This window comes from Petaurus breviceps, unplaced genomic scaffold (assembly GCF_028583685.1).
Source record: "Petaurus breviceps papuanus isolate PSGF00001 unplaced genomic scaffold, PetGlider_PUasm1.0 91133, whole genome shotgun sequence".
In the NCBI taxonomy this organism is placed as follows: Eukaryota; Metazoa; Chordata; class Mammalia; order Diprotodontia; family Petauridae; genus Petaurus; species Petaurus breviceps.
In genome coordinates this window covers 65,407,359-65,433,084 of record NW_027187419.1, presented here as the reverse complement: position 1 = coordinate 65,433,084, position 25,726 = coordinate 65,407,359, and the positions used below count along the sequence as shown (strand labels likewise).

The 25,726-nt window shown below is 39.8% G+C and overlaps 1 protein-coding gene across 2 annotated transcripts in view; it reads right to left on the bottom strand.

Annotated features, from left to right (window-relative positions):
• Positions 1-21,772, bottom strand: part of ALOX5AP (arachidonate 5-lipoxygenase activating protein) — a 47,527-nt gene extending 25,755 nt beyond the window's left edge. Inside the window, exons 1-2 of one of the 2 annotated variants that reach the window (XM_069080863.1) lie at positions 21,353-21,772; positions 1,433-1,532 (exon numbers count right to left, since the gene is read on the bottom strand). In XM_069080863.1, coding sequence (XP_068936964.1) covers positions 1,433-1,532; positions 21,353-21,422 — 170 coding nt within the window. In that variant the 5' untranslated portion in view covers positions 21,423-21,772. The remainder of the gene's footprint in view (positions 1-1,432; positions 1,533-21,352) is intronic. The other variant, XM_069080864.1, reaches the window with a different exon arrangement.
• Between the last annotated feature and the right edge of the window lie 3,954 nt (positions 21,773-25,726).

Below are 25,726 nucleotides of genomic sequence, written 5' to 3'. Positions count from 1 at the left end.
GGAAGGAAGGAAGGAAGGAAGGAAGGAAGGAAGGAAGGAAGGAAGGAGGATAGAGATTAAAAAAACTAAATTTAATTTACTTTGGAAATTGACCTGGGTCTGGTCCTTAGTGCCTGTTCAATTTAGAAACTGAGCAAAAAAACTAAAGCCTTCCACCATCCAATGAAGAAGAAAAGGCAGAAAGTAAAAAAACAAAGATGAATTCTACTAGCCCTCCTCTCTTCCCAAGCAAACCCACACTAGAGTTGAATGAAAATCCTGACCAGATGAAGGATTGAGAAAAAGTATATTGGTGAATGCAATGGGAAGCTACTGGGTCTGCTTCATGTGCCTAGAACCCCAACAGAAAGTTTAATTCACTAAGAAGCAAACTATGCTTCTTTATCATGCCTGCATTCCAGAGCAGCCACTGCTGGGCCATGAGGACAGCCCCCTCAGTCTTCTCTTCTCTCCCTTTGATTTGAATTCTTTCTTCTTTGTTTGCTTATATTATTCTTGAGACTACCATTATGGTTTTCCAAGATGGCCTTGGTTTTCTCCTTTTGAATTATCTTTGGGGACATCAAAGTCATGACTTTCTAGAACATATGAAAATCAGTTACTTTGAGAGTTCAATTAACATCTGTCTGGTGGGGATGGGGTGGGGTGGGGATGGGGGAAAGGTGAGAGGAGTTTATAAAGTAGTGCTGGAAGGAGGATGCTTTGTTAATGGGTCCTTTAGACTTTGCAGAAGCAGGCAGATGGGTAACTGCCTTGAAACCTTCATTTAAAATCAGCACAAAAGAAAAATGTTTAATTTGAATAACTTCCATTTGAATTTACATCCCCAGTCTCACCTATCTCCTACACTCCTCAAATCATGTGTTTTCCAACAGTTTCTTTTACATAAAATGAAAAAAGGGGAGGAGAAAGTCAATGAAGTATTTCAGAATTCCTCCACTATTGTTTTATAAACATTGGGGACACCAATGAAACTGAAATCCCCTCTCAGCTTCCCCCATGGGTGGAAAGGAGTGGGTGTATAAGGAGGAGGTGGGTACAAAGCTTTGTACCAGCTTTTTGGTGGCTTTGGTGATGAGTAGGGGCCAGTTTCCATGACAGCAGCACTGGACTAACCTCACAGGAAGCTGGGTGACTGCCCTGACTAGTGGGCTAACCCACAATTTTCCGGTATAAGGAGTACACTGGTGACTGCCTCCTCCTCTCTCCTAACCCCACCCTTTCATAACATCATCTGGGATTGAGTTAAGACTCCAAAGAACCACCCCATGGACACTCCACTCCACCCAATCATTCTGGTATCCTGAAAACTGGCCAATCTCCTAAACAGATATACTTGATATGGACACCTAAAAAGTTACAGCATATGACATGCCTGGCCTGCTAGCTTCCCTCCCTTTTTTAAACACTTGGCTGAAGTCTGGGGTCTTACTTGGCAGTGTAGACACGCTCAAAAGCAAAGGTCCCAGTTCTCTGGAAGCTCCTGACATTTTGGCTCCGGCTCTCGTGCTCCACTTTGTGTGCGAAGAATCCTGTAGGAGGATAAGATTTGAGTTTAGAGTTTAATAGGGGGCAGTTTCTGAAATCCTACATTCTTTTTCCATAATTCACCAGTCCTCAAGATGGGCCTCACAAAAAGGCTAACATAACTCTCTTGTGTGTTGTATTTCCTTCCATATCATGTTCACTTGAGTTAGAATATAAGAGAAAAGATGGCTACTTCACATGCACCGAAAGTAGTAGAGGGGTCAGTAGGGACACAGGTTTGAGACAAACATAATATTAGGCCCCAGGCAAAGTTCCAGAGGTGGTAGGCCACTACTAATCACTAAAAAAGATCTGAAATGGCAGCTAGGAGGAGCGATGAATAGAGCACCAGACCTGGAGTCAGGAGGACCTGAGTTCAAATCCAGCCTCAGAAACCTAACCCAAAACTAGCTGTGTGACCTTGGGCAAGTCACTTAACCCAAATTGCCCGACCTTCCCCCTCCAAAAAGTAAAAAAAAAAAAAAAAGATCTGAAAAAGAGTATTTTCCTGCCTTTGGGATAGGGCCTGTATACCCTTCTACAGAAGATCTAAGTGGGAGGAATCCAAGATGGGAGAAAAGGTAACAGAAATGCATGCCAGGTGAGAGTGTGCCAGCCAAGCTCCAAGTAGATGAAAGTATAGCCCAGGACCAAAAGTGTTTGCAGAACTCATATAGTCAGAATTTCAGTTTTCAGAATTTCCCATCCAGAGCCAAAACTAAGGCTGGGTGAGGTGAGTGAGGGTAATAGAATCAGAATTAACAACTTTTGCATCTGGAGTGAGTAGCCAAAGATAGACCCTTCATTCTCTTGAGCTAGGGTGAGGGCTTTGGTGGCAGAGACCCTAAGAGGCTGCTGTTAGAGATGCCACTTCCCAAAGTGAATGGTGGGGCAAGACCAGGAAGAAACTCACTCAGGAAGGGGGTGGGGTGTAGCCACCAAGAGGCAGAAAAGAAATACTCACCATCTGGAAGCTTCCTATTTTAGCTAATAGTTCTTGCTAACTTGGCACAAAGTTCACTGTCTCTATGCAGCTGAAGGGCTACAAGTACTGTCCACATGCTCCAATATTGTCATCTGGGATCAAAGACCTATCACCCTACCCTAGTTACAACTCTGATGAGACCACCTAAAAAATGAAATTCTGACTACACAATTGTGAAAAATTCAAAATGATACCATCACAAACTTATAAAGAACTTCAACAGTCATTTAGTCCAATCCATCCCTTAAGCAGGATTAAAATCCCTCTTTAAAATCCCACCAAGAACTACTCAACCAGATGCTGAAGCATGGTGTATATAATGGAAAGAACACTAAGCTTGAAAACAGAAGATCTTGGTTTGAATCCTGGCTCTGTTACTTGTTAAATATGTGAAATGAGAAAAGATTCTTCCCCCTTCTGGGCCTGTTTCCTAATTTGTAAAATAGGGATAATAATACTTGTATTGTGAGCCACAGAGGTGAGAGGGAAGACCTTTGTTAACCTCAAAGCACTACTTTAATTTACTTTAATTTTAATTGTTGTTATTTTGGTCTCCATCTGCAAAATGAAGGGGTGGGATTAGAGCATCTCAAAAGTACTTTCCAATTCGAACATCTTGGAGCTTCTGAGTCTCCAGACAGGGAAATGTCTGACCAATGTGGATCAACAGGAAGCTTTCTGATTAAGTCAGACAAAAGGTGGTTACAGTCAAAGGCAAATGCAAAACCGCATAGAATGAAACTAAGAATAGTATAAAAAAGGCTAATACCAAAAGTTAATTTTCTCACAAAAAGTTCAAAAGATAATATAGGCTTTAATTATGTCTTAAGGAAAGAGAAGAATGAGGAAAACAAATCAAACATTTGAGAAAGACAGTATAATGCTAACAGAGAGCAGAGTGAGGGCAGAAATACTCAACGCCTATTTTGCTTCCCTCTTTGCCCAGAGTTTCCTCTTTTTCCCTCCTCCTCATTTTACATCATCTCTCAGATGGCTTCCACCACTATCTCTTTCACTCCTTGTCTCACATTAAGTGGCAAATTCCTTTACATTCACCCTAGATGCCATCACCTCTTCTCTAGCAGATTGTCCCACTCTCATCTCCATTTTTTTTTCTAATCTTCATTCTACTGGTTCCTGCCCTCCTGCCTATAAACACACCCATGTCTTTTGAATACCTACTAAACCTTGACTTGATCCTACAGTTCATGCTTTTGTCCTCTATCTTTCATTCCCTTCTTGGCTAAATACCTTGAGATAATCTCCTAAAATTGGCACCTCCATTTGCTTTCAGTGAATTCTAAACCTTCAGTCTGGTTTCCATCCTTATCTTTTGACTGAAATTGTTCTCTCCAAAGTCACTAGAGATTACCAAAGCTAATGGCCTCTTCTCAACCTTCATCCTTCTTGATCTCTCTGAAGCATTTGAAATTATTTTTCACTTTCTTCTAGTCATGTTCTCATCTCTAGGTTTTGGGTTGTTGTTTTTTTTGACACTGGTCTCTTCTGGCTCTCCTTCTACCTTTCTGACCACTTCTCAATTTATTTTGCTGGTTCTTTATCCAGATTATGCCCATTGACTATTGGTATCCCCCAAGGCTCTGTCCTGGACCATCTTCTCCCTTTATATTATCTTGATGGATGACCTCATCAGCTCCCATTGACCCAATTATCATGTCTACACAGATAATTCTCAGGTCTATATATCCAGACCTAACCTTTCTCCTGACCTTCAGTCTTAGCCAACTGATTTTTGAATTCTGAATATTCCATAGGCATCTCAAACAACTTGTCCAAAACTGATTTCAGTATCTTGACCCTCAAACTCTCCCTTGTATATGTCTGCTTCTCTCTATTCACACAGCCACCACCAAAATAGACTCTCATCATCTCTTCCTTAGACTATTTCGATAAGCTTTTGGTTTATTTCCCCATTTTAAGTATTTCTCTAGTCCTTTCCATTCTCTATACAGCTGTCAAATTGATTTTCCTAAAGCACAGGTCTAATCATGTCATCTTCCCCACTAACCCACTCCATAAACTCCAGTGGCTCCCTACTACCTCCAGGATAAGATATAAATTTCTCTTTTGGGTATTTAGACCCCTTCGCAACCTTGGCCCTTCCTATCTTTTTAGTCTTCTTATACTTTGCTGTCCTCTACCCACTCTACAATCCAGCAATAGCTGCCTTCATGCCATTCCTTACATAAGACACCCATCTCCCAGTTGCATGCTTTTTCAATGCGTGGCCCTCATCCCTGTAATACTCTTCCTTCTTACCTCCTCCTCCTAGCCTCTTTTAAGACTCAACTCAAATTCTATGTGTGTCAAGTATCTTTTCTCTGAGATTCTCTTCTGTCTCCTCTGTTATTATTTTGTGAATATATAGTTGTTTGCATAGTCACAACCATTAGAATGTGAGCTTCTTGATGCAGGGTGCTGGGTTTTGGTTTCGGTTTTTTGGTCTGTTTTTCTGTTTTTTGCTTTCTTTGTATTCCTTAGAGCTCAGAACAGCGCCTGTAATATAATTGTTGCTTAATAATATTTTTTCATTAATGCTCAGGTAAGAATAATAATCTTCTAACTACATAAAGAACAAAAAAATAACAAATCGTATTACTATAGAGATTTGACATTTACATAGCTCTTTCCTCACAATAACAATGGAGGTAGATAACACTGGTGTCATTATTCCCATTATACAGATGAGGAAACTGAGATTCTAGTAGATTGGTGATTCACCAATGAAACCAAAACCAGTAACTGTTTGAAGTATAATTCTGATGCAGATCTCTCCATTCAGCCCTTTATTTCCTGTGAAATGATGTTTCTTCTAATGAACAAGGTAAATGGTCAATCTTTTAAGGGCAGCTAGGTGGTACAGTAGATAGACCACTGGCTCAGAATTAGGAAGATCCATCTTTATGAGTTCAAATCTAGTCAGACATTTTCTAGCTGTGTGACCCTGGGCAAGTCACTTAATCTTGATTGCCTCAGTTCTTTCATCTGTAAAATAAGCTGGAGAAGGAAATGGCAAACTACTCCACCATCTTTGGCAAGAAAACCCCACATGGGGTCATAAACAGTCAGACATGAACTGAATGTATGGCAAAGAAATGTACAGCTCTTATAATAGGATATGGTATTCCAAACCATTTCCATATAGAATCCATGACAAGGTAAAGGTTTTTAGGCCAAATGATTTTTAGTAGTTTCCATGAAAAATTTTTGCATACTTTGTGACTGGTTATACTCCTTCTGAATGCCTATTATTTATCCTGAGAAACTGTTAATTCAGCTATTTTGGTTAATTTTAAGTATCTTGACTAAGTTTCCACAACTTTTGAATACTGTCTTTATTTCTTAACTGTAGTTTCCTCTAAGGATTCTTGGGTAGTAGAATATATTTCACTTGCCAGTTAGGTGGCACCATGAATAAAGCATTGGGCCCCTAGTCAAGAAGACCTCATTCCAATCCCACTTCAGATTCCAGCTGTGTGACTCTGGACAAGTCATATAACCTCTGTCTGCCTCAAATTCTTCAACTATCAAATGGGGGTAATAATAAGCTCTGTGGATTTCCACTCCCTAACTCACAGGGTTATTGTAAGGATCAAATGAGGTACTATTGTTAAAGTTTAGCACAGTGCCTGAAGCCTAACAGGTACTTAATAAATGTTTGTTCTCTCCTAACTTTCTCTTCTATTAGTCTTCTAATCCTTCTTAGAAGTTAATAAAATTCTTTTATTGGGTTTCCCAGTCATTTAGTCACTGTTATAGTATCTCAGGTATTTAAATTTTTTTCTCCAATCTCAAAATTCCACCTCTGCCACAGGAAGTTTGTCAGATAAGAGTTAATAGCCATGCTACATTAGATTTCCTAATAGGTAAGAAGGCTAATATTAGGGGCGACCAGGTGGCACAGTGAGTAAGAGCACGGGCCCCAGAGAGGGGAGACCTGGGATCGGTTCTGGCCTCAGATACTTCACACACACACACACACACACACACAAACTGGCCGTGTAACCTTGAGCAAGTTATTTAACCCCAATTGTTTAAAAAAAAAAAAGAAGGCTAATATTGGGAATGTTCTTTTTTTAAAACATATTTTCACATTAGTCATGTCGTAAAGAAGAATTAAAACTAATGGGAGGAACCACAAGAAAGAAGAAACAAAACAAAACAACAAAAAAAGAGAGCAGAAAGAATATTTCTATCTGCATTCAGACTCCACTGTTCTTTCTCTGGATGTGGACAGAATTTTCCATCATGAGTCTATTGGAGTTGTCTCAGATCCTTGCATTTCTGAGAACAGCTAAGTCCATCAAAGTCAGTCACTGCACAGTGTTGCTATTACTGTGTACAATGCTCTCCTAGTTCTGCTCCCTTCACTCAGCATCAGTCCATATAAGTCTTTCCAGGTTTTTCTGAAGTCTGCCTGCTCATCATTTTTTTTTCCTTTTTGGAGGGGGAAAGGCAGGGCAATTGGGGTTAAGTGACTTGCTCAAGGTCACATGGCTAGTTTTTTTTTGTGTGTTAAATGTCTGAGGCCAGATTTGAACTCAGGTTCTCCTGACTCCAGGGCCAGTGTTCTATTCACTGCACCACCTAGCCGCCCCACTGCTCATCATTTCTTATAGAGCAACAGTATTCCATTATATTCATATACCACAACTTGTTCAGCCATTCCCCAATTCATGGGCATCCCCTCAATTTCCAATTCTTTGCCACCACAAAAAGAGTTGCTCTAAATATTTATGTACATGTGGGTTCTTTTCCCATTTTGATCTCTTTGGGATATAGGCCTAGAAGTGGTATTATTGGGTCAAAGGATATGCACAGTTTTATAGGTCTTTGGGCCTAGTTCAAAATTGTTTTCTATAATGGTTGGATCAGCTCACAACTCTACCAACAATGCATCAGGGTTCCAATTTTCCCACATCTTCTCCAAAATTTATCATTTCCCTGTTTTGTCATGTTAGTTAATATGATAGGTGTGAGGTGGTACCTCAGAGTTGATTTGATTTGCATCTTTCTAATCAATTATTTAGAGCATTTTTTCATATGACTATAGATGGCTTCAATTTCTTCCTCTGAAAACTGCTTCATCATATCCTTTGACAATTTATCAATTGGGTAATAACTTGTATTCTTATAAATTTGACTTACTTCTCTATATATTTAGAAATGAGGCCTTTATCAGAGGCACTGGCTATAAAAATTGTTTCCCAGCTTTCTGTTTCCTTTCTAATCTTGGTTGCATTGACTTTATTCATGTAAAAACTTTTCTTTTTTTTTTGTCTTTTTGGAGGGGGGAAGGCAAGGCAATTGGGGTTGTGACTTGCCCAAGGTCACACAGCTAGTGAGTGTTAAGTGTCCGAAGCTGGATTTGAACTCAGGAGCTCCTGACCCCAGGGCCAGTGCTCTATTCAATGCACCACCTACCTTCCCCTCATGTAAAAACTTTTCAATTCAATGCAATGAAAATTATAAATTCTGCATTTCATAATGTTCTGTAGCTCTTGTTTGGGCACAAATTCTTCTGTTCTCCATAAATCTGACAGGTAAACTATTTCTTGCTCTCCTAGTTTGCTTATATTATCAGCCTTTATATCTAAATCATGTAACCATTTTGACTTTATCATGATATGGAGGGTAAGATGTTGGTCTATGCCTAGCTTCTGTCATACTATTTTCCAGTTTTCCAAGCAGTTTTTGTCAAATATTGAGTTCTTACCCCAGGAGCTAGAGTCTTTGGGTTTATCAAATAGTAGATTATCATAGTCATTGACTATTGTGTCTTATGTACCTACCCTATTCCACTAATCCCCCACTCTATTTCTTAGTCAGTACCAACTAGTTTTGATAATTGCTGCTTAATGATACAATTTAAGATCTGCTACAGGGAGGCCACCTTTTATAAGAGAAGCTGGCTAAAGAGGGACATGAAACTCTCCAGAACCAAACAGTTCCAATGAAGTAGATAAATGGAGTATAAAAACACTAATGTGTTTGAATAAGGAATTCATTGATTAAGATTGTTTTAGACACATGTAAGAACAGGTGGCTAAAAACGGATACAAAAAGACTGCCACAGACCTATAAGAATAATGTCAGGAAAAGACTCTTGTCAGCCTGATACTTATCATGAAAGCTAAGAACCACCCAAAAAAGCCTTTTTAAGATACACTAGGAGAAAGAAGATACTCCAGGAAGAGACGGCCAGTTTTTTTTGGAGGTGGTGGCACACAGTAGAAAGATCACTCACTGGCTCGGGGGTGACAGCACCCCAGTTTAAATCCTGCCTCTCAAATTTACTACCTTTGAGACTAAGGGTAAGTCACCCATCCTCCCTGTGCCTCATTTTACATATCTGTAAAATGAGAGGGTTGGACAAGATGATCTCTGAGGTCTCTTCTAGTTTTTTTATCTTATGTGGTGATAATCACAGATAACACAGACCAATTTTGGGGGGTTTTTTATTCATTTTTAAAATTTTGAGTTCCAGATTCTCTCCCTCCTGCCTGTCCCCAGCCATGAGAAGGCAAGCAATATGGTGCTGATTATACATATGAAGTCATGCAAAATGTTGTTGTTCGTCCTTCATTTTCAAAGAGGACCAGTGAGATCACAGGGTGATGTCCTGACTTGTGTGAACTGGATCCAAGTGAGGCAGAATTACACAAAGTCATCAGCCTCACCCTTTCTTCTACAGCCTCCAAAATCTAGGGGCAGGACAAAAGTCAAGATGACTGATAATGGCCCGGGATGCAGTGGGTGAATTTAGCATCTTTGATGTCTGATTGAACTCTAAGTGCTCCACAGCACCCGCTCTAACTGCTCTCGTGCTCACTGGGATAGACTGTTCTCATCTGCCTATTGCACCAGGGAAAGTCTTCACATGCTTGGAGTAGACATCTCCCTGGGTTTGAGGCTAATCAGTTGCCCTCAACCTGGTTCAGCGTATTGACTGAGAGGTTTTATCAGAGTGTGGCTGCTGCACATGCTACAGCCTCTTGGAGCTACAGGTGAGAAGAACTGGGTGGCATGTGGACACCAAAGGTGGATGAGCAGCCCTGAAAAGGGCTTGGAAAGCCCTCATACCAGAGGTACGAGTCCTCCCTAAATGCCCCATACACTCCATGCAAAACAGATTTCCATTTTCCACCATTCAACTCCTATTTTGGTTCTGCTTTCTCTGCTAAGAAAAACAAATATCATACTAGAAAAATAAAGGAAAAATCTGGCTGCGGAAGGATTGAAATGTGTGTGTGAGGAGACAGGATGAGAACAGCTAGCTGCCCTCAATGACTTCAAGTGATCAAGCTCAGATAACCCCTACAGAAACAAAAAGACCTGGAAGATGCAACTGTCTCATCAGTGATCCTCAAAAAAGCTTGCAGAATAAAAGAGATGTCACAGGGTCGAGGCCAACAAATCAGAGGGGCAGAGCCTAGAGCTGGAAGGGAGGTGAGAAGCCAGATGATAGTCCAGCTTCCTCATTTGAGATGAGGAAACTATGACTCAGGGTTGATTTTCAAAAAGAAAATTGTTTCCTTCGAACCATGGGCAACTGAAATTGGAAATCAATCCTTTCAAAATTCTAGAACAAATTCTTAAAGGAATGGTTTGAAAGGGAAGTGGCTATCTGGACAAGCCACCACAGATAAACCAAAAACAAGTCAGACCAGTCTAATTTCATTTCCTCTTTTTGTGTCTGTGTGTGTGTGTGCACGTGCGTAAGTGTGTGTGTGTGTGTGTGTGTGTTACTTGACTGGCAGATAGATGATGATGTCCTTAGGGAAAAGATAGAGAAAGTTAGGTTGGATAAGAATACAATTAGGTAGATTTGAAATTGGTGGAACTGAAACAACAGGGAGATTCCTAGTGAAGGGCTCTGTCCTTGGCCTGCTTCCATTCAGTGTTTTATCAATGCCTTGGATGGAGGCATAGATTTCATGTTTATGAAGATTTGCATATGAAGTAAAACTGAAAGGGATAGTTAATATAGAAGATGACTGAATTGGAATCTAATTCAATCCAAAAGGATTGTAACAGGCTGGGAAAATGGAACAAATCTGATAAGATGAAATTAACAAGGATAAGTGAAAAATCCTACACATGGGTTCTAAAACTCTACTACAGAGGTGTGGTATGAGGAAAACATGTGAGACAGCATAGCATAGTGAAAAGACTACTGTGTTTGAAATCAGAAAAGCTCATTTCACATCCAAGTTCTGTTGTCTGTTGCCTGTGTGACCTTGGGAAAGTCACTGAAGTCTCTGAATCTCAGTTTTCTCATCTGCCAAAGGAGGGATTGGGGGTCAGAACCAGATGATCCCCAAGTTCTTTTCCCTCTCTATGATGCTATGATAGAGCTAGGCAAGAGTTCATGTGAAGAGGACCTAGAAATTTGGGGAAATTACAAACCTAATACGAGACAACAGTATGATGTGACAACTCAGAGTGATGGGAGCAAAGCCAATGTGGACTGAAATTGCATTCACAGAAATCCAGGGTCTGGAATGAAAAACATGATCGTTCCTCTGAGCCCTCTCTGGATCAGATTACATTCTAGGCACCCCATTTCAGGAAGAATATTGACAAGTTATGGCGCCTCTAAAGGAAAATGAATGTGTGAGTGAAAGAACTAGAAACTGTATCATGTGAGGGCTGATCAAAGCAACTAGACACAGAGACTCTGGAAAGAAGAAAATTTTGTGGAGACACGACTGAAAGGTCATCATCTGAGATATTAGGCTTTTCTGCTTGTCCTAGAAGCTAGAATTAGAACTAGAGGGTGACTATTACCTTAACCTACATGTCATTTAACTCTGGATTCATGCAGATTTATGAGTTAAATGTACAGCACCAAAGTGTGCCTCCCTCAACTTAAAACCCCATTCTGAGCTTAGCACAGTACTTGATACATAGTAAGCACTTAATAAATGTTTTTTGACTGACCATCTCAGTTTATCTGGGAACCTCTAAGTTTGTACAAGGTGAGCAGACCAGACCACTAACATACACTTAATTGGGAATAAAATAAAGAGAAAAGAAATAGACCATTCTCAACATAAATGCTTCAGATGTTAGTAACTCATCCCTTAGCAAAGAGTAGGAAAACATTCTCTTCCATTGTCTTCCAAGACTCAATTCCCACTGTTGAGAGAAAATAGAAAATATTTCTTGTGAGAACAAACTGAAGGTTTAGAAGTTTCACTAATGCAGCATCTGAATCTCTGCTTAATATATCTGCCAATTTCAACCATATCAGTCACACCAAAAGGTTCTCTCTCTCTCCTCTCTCCTTTGTCTGTTCTTCTTTCTTTCTCTTTCTCCTCTATCTCTTTATTTCTCTCCTCTCTCCTCTCTTTCTCCTCTCTCCTCTTTCTCTTTCCCTCTCCATATATATGTATGTATGTATATAGAATACATATATACATACATACACTTATTCTAGAATGATCTGTGAGGTAGCTAGGCAGCACAGTGAATTTAGGGGTAGACTTGGAGTCAAGATGAGCTGAGTTCAAATGCCACCTTAGATGCTCACTAACTGTATAACCCTGGGGCAGGTCACCTAAACTTTCTCACTTTCACTGTCCTTATCTATAAAATGGGGATAATAATGCCAGTGACCTGACCAGATTGCTCCAAGGTTCAAATGATAGAATATAGATATAGTGCTTTATAAACCTATTTATATAGAGCTTTGCAAAGTGCTGCATAAATGTTACTATATATTATCATCTGTGATAGTAAATGCACTATATGGTGGCTTGCCAATAAGAATCCCAAGTGATTACACGGAGATTTTGTTTTTTTAAATACCAGACCAGAAAAAGGTGAAGCTATCTTGTCTGGGTGGGTCACTTTGGAGCAGAGCCCTGTACCTGTTAGTTGTCAATGTTATACTTGAAACATGGTTGGTCAGTGGACTCTAAGATCAGGAGGGGTCAGTAGATAATAATTGGATCAAAGACATTTCCCAAGACTGACAATTCCTCAAACCTACTTCTCCCTTCCTCTTGCCACCTGTGTTTAAACTCTGCTTCATACAATACATTTGTGTTGATCAAAACGCTTCATGTGCCTATTTTCTTTGTCAAGGAGACTAGATTCCCCGTTGTCTTTGCTGACCTCTGACATCTGTGTGAACTGGCCTAGCACTGAGCAATTATTAAAGATTAAGCCTTTGTTACATGAGGGAGCACAACAAATAGGATCTAGAAAGAGTATCAATGGAAATGCCCAGCCATTTACAGGAGAAAGAAACAGGGAGGAAGGACAGAAGTTATTGTGGGCTTCAGTTTTCTCATCTGTAAAATAAGGTGTTTGGCCTGGATGGCCTCTAAGGTCAGTTCCATCTCTATGTCTATAAACTACTGAGTTAATAAGGCTTTAAGACCTTTGTCTACAAATATCATTAGGTGATGTTTCCTTTGGAATGCAGCTCCCAGTCACAGACTGATGTTTCCCAAAGGACTTCCAATACTGAGGTATGGTGATTGGCTTTATAACCCAGAAGGATTGGCCAGGACAGAGTGATAGAGGACATCAGAATGTGGAAAGCAACAAAGAGAAAAAAGGAGTAAAAAGATATAGACTTGGTGGACTAGCAGGGCTACACCCACAGGGATGGTCCCATAATTCCCTAGACTGTGCGGCTGCTGTTCTGCTCAGATGAGAGCGAGCAGAGTCAGCATAGCTCAGGGAGCCAGGATGGACAATGGCCAACAGTTCTGCAGCTGTCAGTACTGGGCAGGAAAGCCTGGTGACCAGTCCAGTACCGACAAACTGCTGGGACAACTTCATATTACCAGGAGAAGTTGCTAGTTGCTTCCTCTGCTGTTCAAGACCAAAGAGGGAGCAAATAGGAAGTAAGGCTTCATGCTGGGTGGGGAGAGGAGGGAAAACTGAGATGTGCAATAGTTTCTGCTACTATGGATGATATCATCAAGTCTTTACTAATCTAATTAATGTGTTTGTTTAACTATGACCTTGAGGGAGAATGCTAACAGCTTGAATCTACCCAAGGGACCATGTTAGGTAGAAGTTTGCCAGTGATTGACAGATAACTCCTACACAGAGCCTAGGAGGGGCAGAGTGCTAGGAGATTGAGTGTAGAAAGCCCTTGTTTCCATTGCCCCATGTCCTGTTGCACGCAGTACATATGTGCAGAACATGTTATGTATCTATATGACAGTAAACTGAATGACTAATAAAGGGACCTGGGGATTCTAATGCAACAATGTAATCTCAGTTATATAAAATTTGTTTATATGATTTATATCAATGAAATTAAATATTATTCAATTAAATATATGTGTGTATTTATATATTTCTATTTCTTTTTTTTTTTAAGAGATGATTATGAAAAGTCCTAATTTTCCAATCCTTCAAAGTTTATGAGGTCATCCTCTAGTCAAGAGCTTGGGGGAGAGGGACAGAGAAAGGCTCTTCTTTTGTCCCCTCCTTCCCCTCCGCGATTACCTCTCTGGAGTTTTACAGGAACTGCTCTGAGGTGATCAGTCAGGGATTGCATTAAACCCTGGAGATAAAATAAAAGACAAAAAAAGTCCCTGCCTTCAAGGAATTCATATTCCAATGGGGCAAACTCAAATAACTATATTTTCGAGATATATACAGTGCAAACAGAAGGTCCTCTCAGACCTTCTGTGGGTAGGGGTGGGGACTCAGGAAAAGGCCTCCTGCAGAAGGTAGAATCTGAGTTCTCTCCTCTAAGTCTACCAGACAATTAAGTGCTGCTTTCTGAACCAGCTTGCTGTTTTTATAGGAGCACCACAGAGCATGACTGAGTCTCTCAAACCAATTCCAATACTTTTCCTGTGTGGCATCATTTCATCTCTCCAATGGCTGGAAGCATTCCACACCTTCCCCATTAGATTCACTTAGTTTAGTGAATTATTATTAATCAATGGATTCAATGGAAATGTGTAGACCTTTTCATACCTAGTTTATACCTTTGATTAAGAAAGTCCAAGTCCTCTATAATTACTGAGGTAGGTATATGGAACACCCTTCTTACAGTGGAAAGTCAATGCTGGAGGGGCTGCAGGAGGTGAAATGTATTAACATGCTGGTGGTGAAGTTATGATCTGATCTAATTGTTCTGAAAAACGATTTGAAATTATTGGATAAAATAAATGAAATTTTTCATAGTCTTTGAGCCAGCAAAATTCCACTACTATGTAAATGTGCCTAAGGAAGTCAAAGACAAAAAGAAAGGTACAATATAAACCAAAACATTCATAGTAGAACTTTATGTGGTAGTCAAAAATTGGAAGTAATGTGAATGTCCATCAATTGGGAAATGGTTGAATAAACTGTGGTATATAAACGTAAAAGTAGTATTGTACTATAAGAAATGACAAATATGGGGAACTCAGAAAACATGGGAAGTTCATTGTATGAACTTATGGAGAGTTAAACAATCAAAACCCAGAGGAAAAATACACAATTATTAAAAATAATATAAAGAAAGGAAACACAAAACAGTAAATAAATTCACAATTGGCATAACGTCTAACACTAAATCCAGGTCAGATAACAATAGATGGCAGATGTGGCAGATGTGGACAGATACAGTTGCTGTATGTGGTTTGTTTAGATTTTTTTCATTGTTATTATAAGGAAGGGTTCTGGATAGTAGGGGAAGGGTACATGGCAAAATGACTGAAATGTAAAAAAAACACAAAGAAATTAAGAAAAATTTTAAATTAAAAACGAATATTTCACATATAGTAGGTTTCAATAAATACGTGTTGAATGAGAAGATGATGGAATTGGTATTCAAAATGTTTTAAATAGGATGAGTTGGAACCAAGATTAAATGCGGAGATAAATACAAATTCTTGTATAAAGTGTTGCTGTTGTTGTTTAAGTTTGCACAAATAAAGAATAGAGGATTAGCAATAACTCGTGTGAAAACTATTTCAGGGTTTTTGGTGACCACAAAGTTAACATGAGCCAGTAAGGTGGGAGAGTTGCTTTAAAGGCTAACAGAAGCTCCGGTTGCTTTAATAAAGAGAGATTATACAGATTACAAAAAGTAATGGTGCTGCCATATTGATCAGATGATATCAGGAATATTTGTTCAATTGTGGGCAGAGTTGTAACTGCAGTAGTGAAAGCTCCACATGCAGATAAACTAAAAAGGGGCCAAACTGGCCTGAAAGGCATTTGGAAGGAAGGGTGACTACTGGCAGAAGTCAGTAAAGTTAAGAATGCAGAGAAAGGGTAGGTCCATCAACACTACAGGCCCCTTGTGGAATACATTGTTCAACCAGCCCCCTTATCAGTGTCTGAAGAACTCAGATCCAATTGCCTCACATACTCTTTCTACCTCCATCTGGGAAACATAACCACACATGATCCATGGTCATTCACTCCCTTCTGTACCACCTCCCCCCTTCCCATCATGCATCTACATATACACACACTGTAGGTGCAATCATGTAGGCACAAATCTGCATGATCTGGGTTGATAGGTAAATTCTCAATCCAACTACTTTGATGCCTCCAAGAAGACCCCAGTCTTATACTACCATGGAAAATCATGGGTCCTTGGGGTCCCACCTGCATGTGAATAGGAATGATGGTAGAAGTTGAGAAGATAGGTAGGTGGGTAGGGAAGAGAATCAGTCTTCCTTTTATCACATATCTGCTAACCTGAAACTGCCAGGCATTCCTGAAATAGCACCTGGCTTCACAGAATAATAAGTTGAAACAGAAAGTTTTATGTCTTCTCCATTTCACAAACGCCTAGAAAAAGTCATCCCCACTCTTTGTTTACACTTCTTCTCTCACTCACTTCTTAGTTCTTGTAATCTGACTTCCAAATTTACCACTCAACTGAAACCACCCTCTCCAAGGTTATCACTGATGTCTCAACTGGTACATTGATAGCCTTTCCTCAGTCCTATCCTTCTTGCCTCTCTGCTGGTTTTGACAATGCTGACTATCCCTTCCTCCTGGATATTCTCTCTCCTCTCAGCTTTTATAATACTACTGTCTACTGATTCTCCTTCTCCCTGTCTGATCACTCTTATGGTTCCCTTTGCTGTATCATCCATATCATCTCCTATAGACTGGCTTCCAAGGCTTTATACTAGGCCCTCTTCACTTTCTCTTGGTGATTTCCATCAGCCCCTGTTGGTTTCAGTATCATCCATTTTCAAATATTCCCAGATGCTAATTTCTCTCCTACGCTCCAGTTAATAATTATAAATAATCAAATGCCTATTATATATCTCTAGGTGGAAGTCTCAAAATTCAATTCAGTTCAACAAGTAGTTGTTAAATGCCTATAATGTTCTAGACCAAAAAAAATGCTTTCAAGGAGATTACATTCTATTGAAAGCATCTAAAATTTAGTGCACAAAAAGAAGCTTATTCTCTCCCCCCACTCAAGTCCCTAAACCTAGAACATAAGTTCATTGAAAGCAGGAAATAGGGGTGGCTAGGTGGCATAGTGAATAGAACACCAGCCCTGGAGTCAGGAAGACCTGAGTTCAAATTTGGCCTCAGACACTTAACACAAAACTAGATATGTGACCTTGGGTAAGTTACTTAACCCCAACTGCCCTACCTCCCCCCTTCCAAAAAGGAAAAAAAGAAAGAAAGAAAGCAGAACTGTTTTTCCTGTTGTCTTCTATATTGCCAGTGTCCAGTAGACGCTTAATAAACGCTAATTGGATCTATTAAACTGGGAGCTACTAGGTGATCCAAAGAGGCAAGTTCCTCCCCAACCCCCAAGCCAGGATCACTATGTTTCTCTTCGACATGCTCCACCCCCCACCCCAGTTAAAGATGATGGGAAAAGCACATCAGAAATGTTCAGATTTCTAAAAGGGAGGAAGCATCCAACTGAGAATACCTTTACCCTCTTTCCCCAGATGCCAACATTCTTAGTTCTCTGGTTCTGGGCACTGTTTTCTTTTTTTAATAAAATATCATTGATGTATTTTTGTGTTTATATCAACTACATGTCCCAGTACATCCCTCTGCCTCTACCTCCATCTCTGAGAGAGCCAATACATTAGGACAAAGTTTTAAAAATAAGGTCTTATTAAGAGAAGGAGAAAGACAGGAAAACTAACCAATACATCAAAAAAAGAAGTCTGACTTTAAATGAGAATCAAAAGAAGGGAGATTATAGAATCAGGCTTTCTGCTGTGGTTGATGAGGTGATGATACATATCTGATGCCTGGAGTATTTCTAAACACCAAGTAGTGCCTCTCCTGGCACTCAGACACATCTGTTTCACCTTCACAAAAGCCAGGTTTTCATCAATACAACTTCATTTCCCCCTCTTTCTTTTCCTTCATCCTTGTCTTGCTTTTTCAATTAGCTTGGTTTCCTAAGAAAAATGCTCTCTCTGGGTCTGTGTTTCCTGGCTCCCTCTTCCTGTCAAAAACAGCTGGCAACTTTGCAGGATCAATGCAAAGCTTCCTGGCTCCCTGTATCCAAGCAATGTATTTCTCTTTCTTGGAAAAGAAACCAGGTTTCACAGGCTTACAGGTTTGATTCTTGGAATTAAGAGTTTTCAACTTGTTCTAGTTTGAGGTTTTAGTTGTTTTATTCCTCTCCCTCCCCCAAATCTGATTTTTTTACAGCATTGATAGCTAGATGTTTGCTACAAATTAAAAAATGTTGATGACCAAAGGAACTTTGACAGCAAAAAAAGGGGAAGTGAAGTCAGGCAGGCTTTATGTCTTTCTTTTTCCAGGTCTTTCCTCAATTGGACAGAGAACTGGTGTCACTGAATTAAACCCCAGAGGTAAACCCAGAGGATGGTCACAGGATATGAACAGCACAATTTCTCATTGTCTAGGACCACAATGACAACAGAGCCCATGGTAACAAAATGCAAATTTAAAAAATAATAATACACTCATAGAAAAGGAACATGGAAAAAAAAAGATCATTTTTGCATGTTTCTCTTACTATTTTCAATGAGCCTATGAGTGGGACATTGGGTTGCTCATGGTTACAAAGAAATGTTTTTAAATATCATAGAATCATGTCAGATGGATACCATGGAATCATAAAGGCCATACGTGTCCATCTGACTATCTGACCATCTGATAAGACCAAGGCCCACAGACGTTAAGCAACTTGTTCCTGATCACATGTGTAGAGAATGATAGAGCCTAATCTTAGATTCCCTGACTCCAAATCCAGCCCTCTTTTCACTGTGCTCCACATAGTTGTTTCCTACTCCCAAGAGATTCCTCTGGGATTCTTCTTAATTTCTGCATGCCTAGAGGAAGTCTAGCTCACTCCCTGCAGAGGAGATTGGATCTTTGGATTGTCCTCAAACCAGATAGGAATATAAAAGGTGTTCCTCTGCAAACTCTCTGTGGGCAATGACAAATCCTTCTCTCTCCTGTCCAGAGGGAGCGATAATGTCACGTCACTTTTCCCTGTCACTGCCTCAAGAGCAGAGACCTCAAAGAGGGGAACAGCATGAGGTTCAATAAGGGAGAAGCAGGACTGAAGGAAGCAGGATTGTTGTTATAAGGTAGCAAAAGCACAGACAAGTTGCGCATTATTTTTTATAGAAAGCAGTATTTTGTACGTATCAGCTGCTTTGGCATAAAATATTAGGTGCATTTAGGGGCAAAATATTTGTTTGAATTGATAACTCACAATCAAACTAAGAAGCAGAGAAGACAAATTGACAAGTATCCAAATAGTATATATACTCAAACTTCATTAACTACAGGTTATGTGATGGGTTAGTGCTTGACATGAAGTCAAGGAGGCCTGAGTTCAAGTCCCATGTCAGATATTTACTACATACGTGAACCTGTACAAATCACTCAACTTCTGTCTGCTCCAGTTTCCTGATCTGTTTAATGGGGATAATAATGGCACAAATGAGGAAACTGAGGCAAGCAGGGTTAAGTAACTTGCCCAGGGTCTCACAACTAGTAAGTATCTGAGGTCAGATGACAAATGTGAATCTTGTTGACTCCTGGCCAGGCATTCTATCCACTGTGCCACTTAGCTGCTCCTTAATCCCCAATAGCTAAACTTTTTAGCTGCAAATAGAGAAAATCCCAATACAGATCTAAACAAGGATTCCCATCCTTGGGAATTGCAAGGAGGTTTCAAAAACACTTGGCTACTAACCACTCCCTTCTCAGAAGAAAGGAATAGTTTCTCCTGGCTTTGGCTAGCCTTTTATTGATGAAAGGACAGCAGGGAGTCTATCCTATGTGTCTGAGAGGAGTGTTATAGCCTTGAAGATAAATCAACATAAGCAAAGTTCCTTCACTGAGCTATATAATCTCTGTATCATATAGACTTGCCAGAAAAAAAAAAGTTTAGACTAAAAGTGGCAAATAGTTAGGAAATGAATTAATTCTTTTAAGTGTATCTAGTCTCAGTTGTCTGCTAACTCCCTTACAAAAGGCAGTGTGGCTGCAAGTTAGCAGGGTTTGCCCCCCTGTAGGACTCTACAGGCATAGAGAGATTCTTCTCTTTGGTCAGGAAACAATAAAGAAAGCATAACCAAACTTAAAACACAAAAGAGTGTCCCAAACTTGATCAAGTACTTCACAGTTCTTAGATACAAAAAGCAGCTAAATGCTCAATGATAGTTATTAAATCACACCCAGTTTTTTAATTTAATTCAGAATCCTCTTGGTTGTTTTTTTCTTCTCTTACATGTGCCTTCCTCTAGCAAGCATAACTCATAGATTTAGAGTTGGAGGTTCAAGGTAATCAAGTCCAACTCCCTCATTTTACAAATGAGGAAACTGAGGCCCAGAGAGGTTAAGTAGATTGTCCACGGTCACACAGCTAGTAAGTGTTGAGGCAGGATTTGAACCCAAGTCCTCCAGACTCCAAGTTCAGTACTTTATGAATTATACTATGCCACAAGAAGTAGCTGAACTCACAGGAGACATTTATTGTGTTTCACTAAAACTAGACTAACTTGAGATTTAATGATGTAAAAGTTCACTTCCAAATGCTACAGAGTTTTTCAGATGAGATACTGTATCTAAAGTACCTTACAGACCTTGAAGTACAATACAAATATAAGAGGTCATTAATATTTTCAATTCTAGGGCATTTTTAATACTAATAACATCATCAAGGAAACTGTAAAATCCTCTACCTGTATGATGACCAGAAAGAAATTTCAGATATCTATCCATAGAGACATAAATATGGAAAGCACTGAATGGATCTGTCAGTTAATGTACCTGAAAACTGTCAAACTATACAGCAATAAGGAGATGCTATTATGAAGACAGACTAGCTATTGGAGGCCCTCAAGAAGAAAGCAGACAAGAAAGCTAGTCCCTAAATAAATTTTGGAAAGGAAGAGTCATGCTCTCTGGAATCCAACTTAGTAGTACTAAGGTCAAAACTGGTGAAATTTCAGTGGCAGAGGAACCTGGCTCCCTGCTCCATCCGAATCTCATCTTTTCCCCATTGCCTGTCTACCCTGTTCGACTTTGGATTAAGCACTGAGAGTACTGCTCCTTTGCTAAGTACTTTGAAACAATCCCTGGGCTATAGATACAGCACAACAAACATGATTTGCCATCATTGTTAAAATAAAAAGGGGAAATATTGGGGGGGATCAGTAACAGTGAGAAAGCCTGAACCCCAACACCCCATACATCTGAATATCCATAAGGAAACATACAAATACATGAACACACACACACACACACACACACACACAACACATACTCTACTTCACAAGCCTTAACTGGGTAACTGCTGACTTCTAAATTCTGACTACCTCTTGTAAAAAGAACATTTATCATCCTGAATCAAGGGATTTCCCTTACCATTCTGGACGGCACTGATGAGGGTGACAATTGCCAGCAAAACAATATTTCCCACTGTTTCATGGTCCATATTCACTGTAGTCTCGAGAAAGAGGATTATACAGGCTTCTCAGCACCACCCCAGCCCTGCAATGCACAAGAAGGGGAAGTGACCTGTCCTTACTTCATCACTAGAATTTCCTGAGAGCCCCTAGCATGATTACATATGTGTCTTTTTTTTTTAATATGAGCCACCAAAGTGTTCTCATCGGGTTTAGTGAGACTCCACCAATCAGAACAAGGTTTACGAGGTGGAAGGATAGATCTAATGAACTCTACTCCACTGTCCATCAAATGAAGGTAGTTTCTCAGCCATCAGTCTATGTCTGAGGTCTTGTCTTGCAGAGCTCTGGGCAGATACTGAGGGCTTGGAGTTCTGTTTCTATTTTGTTCTTGGCAGAGGAAGGGGAGGGGTGGAGAAGGAGGAGTGAATGAAACTTTATTTTTATCTTTACACTATCAGCAAGTCTTCTATCTTAAGTGTTTTCCATCTCTTCACTGAGTCCCCTCGGGGAGGATGAGAGACAAAGACTCAGTGCCTCCACTGAGGAAGGAGAACAGGAAGTAAATGCAAACTGAAGAAGTATTTTAGAAATGGAAATGGGCTTCACTCACTGGAGAAGGGGTTTAGATCATCTCTAAGGAGGTCTGTCTTGACAGGGAAGATTGTTAAGTCCAGGTCCACTGAGATTTCCCTGACTTCTGAGAGCATTATGGAAACCCTTACAACATAGATAAATGATTGTTTGTGGAATGAATGAAGGGAGGCAAGAATGATTATTCTAGTCCATCATTTGCTTCCAAGTGGAACTGCTCTTAAACTTTTCCCGACAGATGAAATATCTAGATCATTATTCTTAAGTGAAGTTGAAAACCATTTATTAAAAAAAATTTCTATATGCTATGCACTGAGGTATGTACTGGGACACAAAGAGATGCCAAAAACAAACAAAACAAACAAAAGAGTCCCTGATCTCAAGGAACTCATAGTCTATTATTATTGTTTGCATGATATACACTTGTATCTCTGGGTAGCTAGGTAGTTTCAGTGGATAGGGGGCCAGGCCTGGAATCAGGAAGACTCTTCTTCCTGAGTTCAAATCCAGCTAGTTATGTGACAAATCCATACTAGTTATGTGACCCTGGGCAAGTCATTTAATTCTGTTTACCTGAGTTTCCTCATCTCTAAAATGATCTAGAGAATGAAATGGCAAACCACTCCAAGTATCTTTGCCAAGAAAACCCCTAAAGGGGGTATGAAGAGTCATATATGACTGAAAAACAACTGAATGACTGTCAAAAAAGGTCTAAGAGTAGTCCTGTTTTCAGGCAAGGAATGACTTTTCACTTTTCATTCATTTCACAGACATGCATTTATGAAGTGCCTACTATATACAACACATTGTAAAAGGTATGGGGAGAAGAGGGGGAAAAATAGAAGAAAAAATAAGATATACTTCCTCCCCTCCAAGAGATATCAAATTAGTAGGAGTGGTAAGATATGTACACAAAAGAATACTATAAAAACTACATTATTCTATATGGTAGATTTCTCAGTATAGGTTGAAACTTCTGGGGATCAGTCAGTTATCCCATCCATCAATTAGCAAACATTCACTTAGCATTTAATATGTGCCAGGCACTGTGCTGGGCATACAAAGACAAAAGCAAGACACTACCTACCCTCAAGGAGCTTATATTTATCAGGGAAAATGTGCCCATTCACAGATCAGTAAATATAGAGCAGTTAGGTGGTGAAGTGGATAGAGCACTGGGCTTAAATTCAGGAAGACTTGTCCTAAGTACCAATCTGGCCGCAGAAACTTACTAGATGGGTGACCTTGGGCAATAGCCCTGTTCTCTTCAGTTCCTCCTCTATAAAATGCAAGTTCCTAAAGATACAAAGAAAGGCAAAAACATAGTCCCTGCCCTCAAGGAGCTCACATTCTAAAGGACACAACATACAAATAACTAAATACATCATATATCTATATCTATATCTATCTATCTATCTATCTATCTATCTATATATAAAATGGGAGGTAATATCAAACAGAAGGCATTAACACTGGGAGTGGAGGATACATGCCCCTGTTTTAGGAGGGGAGGGAATCCTAGAAAGATCATTTACAGAAAGTTGTGTTAGCCATAAGTCTTCAAGGAAGTCAAAGAAACCAAAAGGTGAAGGGGAGAGCAGTCCTGGCTTGGGGCCAGTCGATAAAAAGGGTCAAGAGAAAGAGCCAAAGTGCTTGTGGAAATCTGATCTGCAGAAGCAAATGGCAGCCTAGCAGGAACCAGTGGTTAAAAACTTCTCTTCTATTATGGAGATTGCTTCTGCTCCCCGGCTGCCCCTTCTTCATCAGAGAGCCAGCCGTCAGCACTTACTAAGTCTCTTTTGAATGCACAGTAAGGTCTCCTAACCAGTATGAGTCATCTTTCCTCTCCTGAGTTAAAATTTTAAAATGTCTCATAGCAGTTACAGCTAAAACAGACTTTCAGTTATCTACTCAATCAAGTCATTAAACAAGCTCTTATTAGTCATCTACCATATACCAGGTGCCTTGGTCTGGGTATACCATTTTTTTTTTAAATCAAACAATCTCTACCCTCAAGGAGTTTATATTCTAACAACCCTCCTATTTGATAGATGAGGAAACTTGAGTCTAGGGGTAGGTTTATTGGGAATTGAACCTAAATAATCTTATTCCATTCCCAAAGCTCTTTCTACCAGAGGGCATTCAACACCCTTTCCTACTGATTACCCTCCTTCTTCAGCACAGTAGGGTAGTAACTGTTTTGAACTTGTGGGTTAAGATTTGAATCTTGCCTCTGATGCTTTTAATGATCTTGGGCAAATCATCTCCATTCCCCTATCCTCCAAAAGGAGGAAAGGAGATGATGCCTGATCTTAGTCTCTTACAGGCTGAAGAGTATGGGGGGAAGAAGGGGAAAGGGGAATAAGAGAAGTTCTTGAGTGAGATAATGTTAATAAACATTTATTAAGCTCCCACTATGTGCCAGGCACTGTGTTAAGCACTGGGGATACAAAAAGAGGCAAAAGACAGTCCCTGCTCTCAAGGAGCTTACAATCTAACAGGGAAGTCTGCAAAGATCCTTACAAACTATAAAACCCTACATATAAATCCTACCTACTGTCTTCACCTCTTGTCTTCACCTGTTACAACCTCTTCCAACCCCTGCTTGTATTCCAGGATCAGACCAAAGGCCATCTCCTTCAAGAGTCTTGCCTAATTCTGGCAGTTTTGAGTGTACCCCCAATCTCAGTGTATATATTTTGCACATATCCTATATTTGTTGTTGTTCAGTCATTTTTCAGCCATGTCTGACTCAATCCAATTTGGGGTTTTCTTGGCAAAGATATTGAAGTGGTTTGCCATTTCTTTCTCCAGCTCATTTTACAGTTGAGGAAACTGAGACAAACAGTTAAGTGACTTGACCAGGGTAACACAGCTAGAAAATGTCTGAGACCAAATCTGAATGCAGGAGGATGAAAATTCATGATTCCAGGCACAGTGCTTTATCTACTGCTCCAAATAGCTGCCCTATATTTACTGATCTGTGAATGTGTCACATTCCTCCTGAGAGAATAGAATATAGAAAATATCCTTGAAGATAGAGTGTCTCACTTTTGTCTTTGTATGCCCAGCACAGTTTCTGGCATGTAGTAGGTGTTAAGTGAATGTTAGTTGATTGACAGATGAATGAATTCGTCCATTATTCACCCAAATAATAGTAGCTAGTATTTATGAAGTGTTTTAAAGATTTGCAAAGTACCATGCATAAATTCTCTCATGCCAATCCAGTGAGGAATGTGCTAATATTATCTCCATTTTATAGATGAGGAAACTGTTGCTGGAAGAAATTAAGTGATTTCTCCAGAGTTATACAACTAATGTCTGAGGCAGCATTTGAACTCAGGTTTTCCTGAATATACATCCAATGCCTCACTGCCTGTAGTCAGTTGCCAAGTCCTAAATTGAAGAGAAAGCTCTTTGTGCTCAATGTTTCTTCCCTTTCCATCTTATGACTACTGACATTTTCAAGCTTTAAGTGTTCATCCATTTGTTTGATGAGTCTCCAGAAACCTCACTATAACCATGGAGTCCATAAATCTCTTCCCATTCCAACACCATCCACCAAGCCCTGCCACTGATGTGTAACAGTTTCTTTTTGTTTATTTTTTGTGAAATGGGTAATGAGTAAGGTGGATATCAGAAGAGTTGGATGTAGGGAACAAAAGCAGGTGTTCTAAATGTTCTAAAAATAGACTATATTTCAAATAGTTAAACCACAAAGTAAGGGTCTATGGATGCT